The sequence below is a fragment of the Arachis duranensis genome, chromosome 2 (assembly GCF_000817695.3).
Source record: "Arachis duranensis cultivar V14167 chromosome 2, aradu.V14167.gnm2.J7QH, whole genome shotgun sequence".
NCBI lineage: Eukaryota > Viridiplantae > Streptophyta > Magnoliopsida > Fabales > Fabaceae > Arachis > Arachis duranensis.
Window position 1 is genome coordinate 91,700,713 of NC_029773.3, and position 9,319 is coordinate 91,710,031.

Here is a 9,319-nt window from a genome sequence, read left to right on the forward strand (position 1 = left end):
TCACCATATACATACACCAATAATTTCAACATCAACACTTAACACTTTCTTTTTATTCTTTCTTCCACTTTGTATATATCTATGATTATGTAAAAAGTACAAACACCAGCAATTTGTCATTTTGTATTACTAAATGACAAATGTTTGATGGGATGTAAGTCAAGAATACTATTCAGTTTCTTAATTAATATAACTGTGATTAAGTTTCATTAGAATAATAATACGGATTCATGAATACTCCTTCTCTTTAATTTTTTAAATTTTTAAAAATTAAAAAAATAGTACAACTATATATCTTTAAATCAATATATTTCGCTTAATTAATTTAAAGATATTCTAAATTTTCACTTTATCAAATAGAAAAAAAATCAAAAAAATATTTTACGACAAATAATTAGATAATAAAAAATTATATAAAAATTATTAAATAATAATTTAGTTAAATATATTAAATTATTTAATAATTTTTAATTAATAATTTCATACGAAAATAACTAAAATTGAATAATTATTAATTAACAATTAAACTCTTTATAAAAAAAATTAAAAATTATTTTCTTAACCTAATGGAAACCAAATTAATTTTGATTAATAAAACCTATGAGCGCAAGGTTTACAAATCATATGTACGGGGAAAATTTAAGTATAGTTAACTTTATGTGAAGTTAATAATTAAGAGATATTAAATAAAAATTTAGTTAAATCAGACAAATTATCTAATAACTATCAATTATCATCAACTTTATGTAAAGTCGACTACACCTGAATTTCGACCGATAAATATATACTTATTTCATATCGTCAAACAAAACCTTTGTGTATTTATTCAAACAAAAACAAACAACTAAAAATTAAAAAAATAATTAAATAATTGAAGTACCTCATCAAGCATGGTGATTAACTTTGCTTTCTTCATCTGAATTTCTTGTCTCTCTGTGGTTGATAACTCAGCACAACGCTTCTCACTTCCTTCACCAACCGAACCATCTCCGCCACTATTACCACCGTTTGATGAAGATTCTCCGACACCAACCTTAGCCTTCTCAAAACTCTTCTTCTTCATATTATTATTATTATTAACATCGTTGTTATTATTAACATTCACAACCTCTTCTAGAAGCTCTTGTGTGGCCCTCAAGTACTTTGAATTCAATAACACACTCTGAATTCCCGAAACACCGCCTCCACCGTTGGTAACCCCGGAAGCAGAAGACGGGGACCCACCGGAGACTCGAACGTCGTCCCCCGACATAGCTGGAAGGCTTAGAGAGAGTCCTTGTGTGGCGCGTGTAGCATCACGCGCCGCAGTAGTAGGGTCAATTGTGTTCCAAAGGTTGTAGTGCCCTCGCGGCGCGTAACCATGCAGGGCAACCGAGACATCATGGTGGCCGTGCATGTGCTCGGCCGCGAGAGGCACACCAAGGAACTGTTGTGATAGCGGCGCGTGAGATGCGAGGGAGGAGTTTCCGGCGGCAGCGAGAGAGTTGAGAAGCATAAGGTTTCCGCCGTGTGGTGGCGGAGGCGGCGGCGTGTCGGAGAATTGTATGTACCCGGGGTTCATGAGGACAAGAGTTTGAAGGCCGCCATCAACACCACCACCTTGAATTTCCGAATTACCATGAAAATATGTCGCCATAGATTTCTCAAAAATTTCTTTTTTAATCTTTGATTTTTGTTACTTCTTCACACTGAAAAAAAAAAAGGACTATAGAAAACGTTAGTTAATGTTCACATACCACTAAATATTTATAAGAAATTAAAATATTATGATGTAAAATTTTTTACACTGTAATTAAATAAAAAAATTATAATACAAAATTTTAATTCTCTTAAATAATTATATAAATATGAAAATTTAATTAAAATACAACAAATTAAACACATCACAATTCAGCAATAAAGAAACAACACAAGAAATTATTAAACCTTATCACTATGAATAAGGTTTATGATTGATTAAACTCATAATTTAAAAAAATAAAATAAAAATTGAGTTTGCTTACTTTATAAAATTTAATTAATATCTAGTAATAAAGTCATTTTATTATTTTTCCATTATTAAATTAAATATACTCTTATCTATACTTGTGTGGTGGTTGAGTAAGTTCGTTGTACCTTTCAGCCTTGTGGATCAGCCCATCAAATTAAACAACTCTCAGATTTTGATGAAGCTAATAAAGAATTCTCCTCCGTCTTCCACAAAATTAAAGAACTAAGTACTCTCAGAAAAATAAACTGTAAATAAAGAAGAAGAAGAAATTAATTAGCTAAGTACATACACAAGGATCCAATATTTTTTTTATTAGTGCAAAACCTAACTAACATATACATATTCATTATCCCCAAATTTGGTTTACTAGAGGAAGAAGAAAGAGTAGAAAGAGGTTACTATATATATATAATAAGAAATGGGAGGTAGAAGAAAAATAAAAGAGGGAAGAATTGAATATGTATATATATATGAAATTAATGATATGATGATATAATATAGGTACCTATATATGTGATATGAGGGAAATTGGATTGTGCACGTGCTTCATGGATCATGTATTTGAGTATTTTGTGCACTGCAAAGGAAAGAAACTAAGGATTATATTTTCAATTACACAGAGAGAAAGAGAAACATGGACAACCACAACACGCACACTTAGTCTCACCCACCATAGCAAAATTATATCAAAATAAATATGATACACATATGCTATATATATGTAGCTCCTAGCTAGATATATATAGATTTGAATTCATCAAATTAAAATCAAAATTAAAACCAATAATAATATTACTATATATACCTGGCCTATATCATCATCAATAATAAGAAGTGTGTGTTATTGTTATGAATTATGATATGAATATGAATTTGATATATCTTAGCATGCAAAGGAGAAAGCTCTATCTCAAGCTCAAAGTGGAAAAGAGAGAGAGAGAGAGAGAGAGAGTTTAAAGTGAGAGATAGGTTTTAAAAAAAGACTTGGGAGAAAAAGATACCAATCTTTGTTCACCTCATTATCCACTCAATTATATATACCCATTTTTTATTGAAAAAAAAAAGAATATTTAGAAGAAGAAAAAGAAGAACAATAAGGAATATTTGAGATTATTCTGGGTTTAATGGGATATAAGGAAAAAAAAAATCAGAGAATATAATAATTATGTGTGAAGAATGAAGTAGTGAACTTGTACATACATAGAACATAGTTATCTCCTTATCTTTCTATGTGATTTTTTTTTTCCTTTTTTTTTATTTGGAAGAAGTACCTGCGAATAGATCAAATAAACAGATGATGAACTTGTTTGTGTCTTTTTATAATTTGATTTGATTTGTATCTGATGCACCCAAACAAAAACACTTACTATTCATGAGCAACAAAGAACTTTTGAAGGGCGAAAGAGAAAGAGAGAAAGAAAGAAAGAAAAAAAAATAAAAATTAAATGGGCCTGCAAAGAAATCTTGTGTATCTATATATAAAAAAAGTATGTATTAAAAAAATAGAAAAAAAATTAAATAATTTAGAGAAGATACAAACAGCTGAAAAACGAGGAAACGTCTCCTTCTTCAAAGCATAGGTTAATTAACTTATTTGTTAATAAATAATAATGAATTTAATTTATTAATAATAAAATAAAATAAAATAAAAAAGAATAAAGACGAAGGAAGGTGACGATGGACAAGAAGCGGGTGGAGGAATCTGATTGCTCATTTCTCCATTAAATATCTTCTTGTCGTTTTCACAATTTCCATGGCTTTTTCTTTTTCCTTTTTCAACTTATTATATTATTACTACTATATATATTTATATTAATTAATTTTTTGTGGTTGGATATATGGCTGCTGAGTTTGTAGATAAAGCAAATTAAATTCCTGACGAGTATAAGAGCCAACCACCATGACACCAATTTTAATGCCTCCAAAGGCTGAAAATTATTTATATTCATAAATCTTTTTGCAGATATAACATACAGTAATTAATTAATTAATTAATTAATAGTTAATTAATAGATCATATATAGGCCTATTAGATAAGTAATTAATTCATATAGCCTGGAATTTAAGACTTACATTATTTTCTATGACCTAATTTTATTTTTATATTAATTATTTAAATGTACTATTACATCATATAATTAATCTTAGTATTTTCCTATCTGGTACTTTCTCTGAATTTAATTAGTTATTTTTGGGTATATTTTTCTTTACACAAAGTTGTGGAAAATCTAATTTCATTTCCTAGGTTTTAAGAACACCACAAATATTTGTAAGTATATTTTTTTATTCGAAAATATTTGGTAACCAAAGAAAATCAGCCAACTTGCCTTATTTAGTATTTATTAATTATTGTGATAATTAATAAATACTAAATAAAACAAATTTTGGCTGTATTTTTTGTCTTCTTAACATTACCCTTTTTATTATTGGTGAAAAATGTTAATTTAATAACCACAACTCAAGTAATAATTAACAACAATAAGAAATGTCAAAATTATCTCCATCATTATCCTTTAATAAAATTCAATTATGTGGACAATATTAACTTACTTTCCATTATTCCATATAAATTTGTGACTCTAATTAATCTTTTCCTTAATGGAGAATGTATGAGATAATAATGAATATCCAAAAGAGAAAATTACCTATATATATTTTGTTACTATATATCTTGTGAATTTAGCAAATCAGAAACATTATTGTAAAAAAAGAGAAAAAGAGAAAGAGAGTTATAAAAGTAAAGGGTCCCAATCAAGTGCATGTATGATGTGTATGCAAATAATGACCCTTCAATAATGTGGTCCTACCTTGCATTTCATGCATCAGACCTGTATCAAGCATCACCACATACATCACATTAAATAAATTATTAATTTTCATATCAACAATTTAATTTAGTAATTTATTATTACTTCTATTACGTATATTTATTTCTTGCTTTTTATTTATTTATTTTTTAAAAAAGAAGAACTAATTTCAAAGTCTTTGATTTCCTTCTTCATTCTTCCTAAACAATTCTTGATCACACTCAAAGGATAACTTAGATTAATGAAGGATTAATAATAATAATTATCATTATTGACAAGAAAAGAAAGTGACTAACAAATAAATAATTAGTGTACTAACCCTTTCAAGGGTATGAATGAGGCAATCTCATCATTTGCATGGAAAGACAGAGAATAATTAATTAATTAACCATATTAAATTAAAATAAAAATTATGAAAATCTAGAGGGCCATTTTCTAATACATATCCAAGTCCTTAAAAGCTCTCAATCACCATCAGTAACTATTATTGTGTAAGAATGTGTGCAGTGACAAAGATTTTAGGACTATAACATTTTCGAAGTTTGGGGACATTCATTAGTATAGGGTATATATGAAGATGCATGTCATTCTCCTAAGAGATCAATGTCAATAGTATTTATTTCATTACTATACTTTCACTTTGGATTCTTTCATGAAAACTCATTGGAACTTTTTGTTCTCACTCAACCACAAATTAACAAACTGGAAATAATATTCACAGGTACCTACTATAATATATATAAGTATATATAGATATATATAGCACATTGGATCTATCAATTGGACACATGTATAAACAAGAGCAAAAGGGTGTACTCATCATATTGTTACTAATGAATATTCAAATGTCAGTAGAGAAGCATATATATACATAGTTTTCATGGGTGTACTTGAATGTACAAAACATGATCAAGAATATAACATAATAGTATAACTGAGTAATTGAGATATATTGGTTCTTTTCTTTTCTTAAAAAAAAAAAAGCCACTGGAGGCTTATTTATTATTGGAGTTTAACTAGAAAATTATTTTTTTTAAATAAATATTAGTTATTGTTTTAAATCTTAAATTCTAAATATTAAATCTTAAAGTTTATATCCTAAATTCTAACTATAAACCTTAAATTCTCTAAAAATAAAACTTAAAAAATAATATTACAATAAAAAAATTGACTAATATTAACTACTTAAAAATTAGTTCTCTATATTTCTTTTTTTTAATTATCTTTTATCATGAAAAATTTGACCAAGTACTGCTGCTTTATGATTATTTAAAGCTTTAATATTAATTAATAATAACCATATATATGGAGAATATCATAATAATAACTAATTCTAGTTAAATTCTATGCAGCTTCTCCTAAGGAAAATGTATTATATATTTCTTTGTTGAGTTCAACTAGAGAGCTATTTTTTTCGGTTAATATCAATTAATTTTTGAAATTATCTTTTTATTTTAAATTTTAAGTTTTTTAATTTTAAATTTTAAATCTTAAATTCTAAATTCTAATCCTAAATCATAAATTATAAAAAGAATAAAGGTTAAGAAAATAATTTTAGTTAAAAAGTTGGCTAATATTGAGTAATTAAAAATAAATTTCTATACTTATTTTTATTTATTATATATTTAATTACTCACATTAACTGTGTTTAGAGAAAATAAACACAAAATAGAAATATGGTTGGTCAACAAAAGAATATAATTTATAATGGGTATAAAGTTTTGCTAATTATACTCTAAATTAGTAAAAATTTTAAATAAGTTACTGATAAGATATCCAATATATTAAAAGCATCAAATACTTTAAATTTTATTCCAAAAATAAATTAATAAGTCTTTTTTTATTTATAGAATATTGAGTAGAAAAATCCAAATCCACAAGTATATGCTTACATGAAAATTTATGTGATAGTTGAGAGTACTATGTACATGGTTTATTATTTTGATGTGAGATAGAGATAAAAGAGAAAGAAACTTGGAAGGCTCAAATTCCTCACTTTGGATTTAGCAATCAATCTATCAATCATGCTGTATAATTGGGTGCATGTCCCTTACTATGTGATTTAGGAAAAGTAAATGTAAAACCATTATAGAACCCTAGAATCTAACAAGGTGGAAGTTATCATGATGATGATGGTGACATGGAATTCAATTACTTTGGATATTGTACCTATGATATTTCCTAAGAGCTACTAATATATTAGCTATGGCTATTAGTAACATTTAATTTATTATTAAACAAAATAATTAATTAATTAATTAATTATAATAAAGTGCCCTAATTTTAGCTATGTAATCAATAGAATAGATCATCTAATATTTTATTTAACCAACTTTTTTCTTTTATACATACATGAAACATTTGTGTATGTATGCATGTGTGCTTCATATCTATTTTCAATGTTGTTATCATGGAATTGTTGTCCATTATACTTCAATTTCTTTTAAGAAGAAAATGACTTGTAAAAAAGCAAACACTTTTAGTAAGTCAGACACACAAAAAAAAAACTTTTAATAAGAAAAAAATTGTTTAATATAAGATTTTCCGCAACAATTTCTAGTTAGCATGTGATAATGGAAAAGTACGAAGAGTTAATAAAATATTTGTATAATGTGTATATTGGAGATTTATGAAGTATTAGAGATATAATCATTAGTGTTATCTTTTTTTATCAGCTGAAATTTTTGGGATGAGTAATATCATGACATGGTATTAGAGCGTTAGATTCGAAAGGTCAAGAGTTCAATTCTTGATGAACCCTAAAATTAATTTAATTTTTTGGGAAGATGTTTATTATCCTTAATTAGTACTCGGATAGTTTTTTTAGATAATATAAAAAATGTTCATTTTATAATTCAATAACTTATTATACATATTGTATAAATAATTTATTGTCTAATCTAAATATTCATTTTATAACTCAATAATCTATTATATACATTGTATAAATAATTTATTGTCTAATTCATTATCTCCCTAGTGAGGTCCTGTGACAATATACGTGGCCAGGATAAGAGAATGCAAAAGGTGTAGAAATAGCACCAAGTATATAATAACTCTCATGCTTCAATTCAATCATCAAAACTAGGATCTAGCAAGTTCCATCATCAGGGAAAAAAAAATATAGAAACAAATTATATTACCAATGCATACCGACGAATATTTTTATTCAAAATTTTCAAATCAGGGACCAATTTTGATGAGTAGGGTTACATGTCTAAATTATTTTGAATTTTATAATAAGAAGCATGTGGTGTATATATAATTAATTATATATATAACCTTTGAGAAATCAAAACAAAAAATAATGGCGCTATATAGAAATTGAATTTCAAAATTTCGTTTCGCTATCAAATAATAAATTCAAAATTCAGCAGCATTGAAGTATATCTACATACAACATATACTAGTGTTAAACTCGTGCGATGCACGGGCTTATATTTAAATTTGATAAATTAAATTAAAAATAATATTTTATAATCATATATTTTTTAAATTTAGTATAACACTATCATCATCGTTATATAATAAACGTGTTAAATATGTTATTTTATCTTTATTCAAAGTAAAATATGAATAGAAGAGTTCGAAGTTTATAATATTCTTGAACCATAAGGAGAGAGATAAAAAAAAGAACATATATAACTATAATAATAGCATGTTAATTTTACCCTAAATTTTATATCAAAAAGCTAATAAAAATTTATCAACAACCTAATATCTTACTAACTTCATTAGAAAATCATTGGATGTTGTGCTCCTTGTTACACATTTCATTTCAAATTTGAAAAAAGAGTTATAGATAAATTAGTTATATCTATAGTAAAGATTTGTACAAAAGTGTAAATCATAACATGCTATTAAAATGAAAATAATATTATTCTTACCTAAATATTATTAAAAACCTCTTTGAACACGACATTTGTTGTTGATGACTTTGGATTGCCGTCTTCGTTTAGAATTAAAACCCTGAGACCACTGCGACTCTTAACTCTTGACAAAGCAACATAAAGTTGTCCATAGATGAACATTGATTTTGGCAAATAAAGCCGTACATGTGATAATGATTGATCCTGACTCATGTTAATGGTCATTGCAAAGCATACTGTTAATGAAAATTGTCTCCGTTGGAACTTAAATGGCAATCCTGAATCTGAAGGGATCAAGTTCATTCTTGGAATGTACACTTTATCTCCAATATTTCTACCGCTCACTACCGTCGCTCCAATTACGTTGCTGCCAAGTTTGTTAACTATTAATCTTGTCCCGTTGCATAAACCTGAAGTCTGGTCTATGTTTCGCAGTAGCATTACAGCGACTCCTGGCTTCAAAGTCAACTTGTGATTGAGTAGTCCCGAACATTTGATGTCATTTAGAAACTCTGATGTGAACCACTCTTGTTTTACATCTTCATTCTCATCAGCTTGACATGTTGTGTCAGAGCTCAAATACTCCTTTTCCATCCCCGGAAAGATTGTCAAGACAAAATCGTTTACCTTCTCGACACTCTTAAGTGTGGGTG

The 9,319-nt window shown here is 27.0% G+C and overlaps 1 protein-coding gene across 5 annotated transcripts in view; it reads right to left on the minus strand.

Annotated features, from left to right (window-relative positions):
* The window catches only part of LOC107476145 (BEL1-like homeodomain protein 1), a 6,681-nt gene extending 3,265 nt beyond the window's left edge, over positions 1-3,416 (minus strand). The window contains exons 1-4 of one of the 5 annotated variants that reach the window (XM_016095890.3): positions 3,262-3,416; positions 2,496-2,567; positions 2,116-2,235; positions 881-1,705 (exon numbers count right to left, since the gene is read on the minus strand). In XM_016095890.3, coding sequence (XP_015951376.1) covers positions 881-1,636 — 756 coding nt within the window. In that variant the 5' untranslated portion in view covers positions 1,637-1,705; positions 2,116-2,235; positions 2,496-2,567; positions 3,262-3,416. Of the gene's footprint in view, positions 1-880; positions 1,706-2,115; positions 2,236-2,495; positions 2,771-2,795; positions 3,028-3,190 lie in introns of those variants that run through there. The other 4 variants (XM_016095892.3, XM_052257106.1, XM_016095889.3 and 1 more) reach the window with 4 other exon arrangements.
* Positions 3,417-9,319: the final 5,903 nt, after the last annotated feature.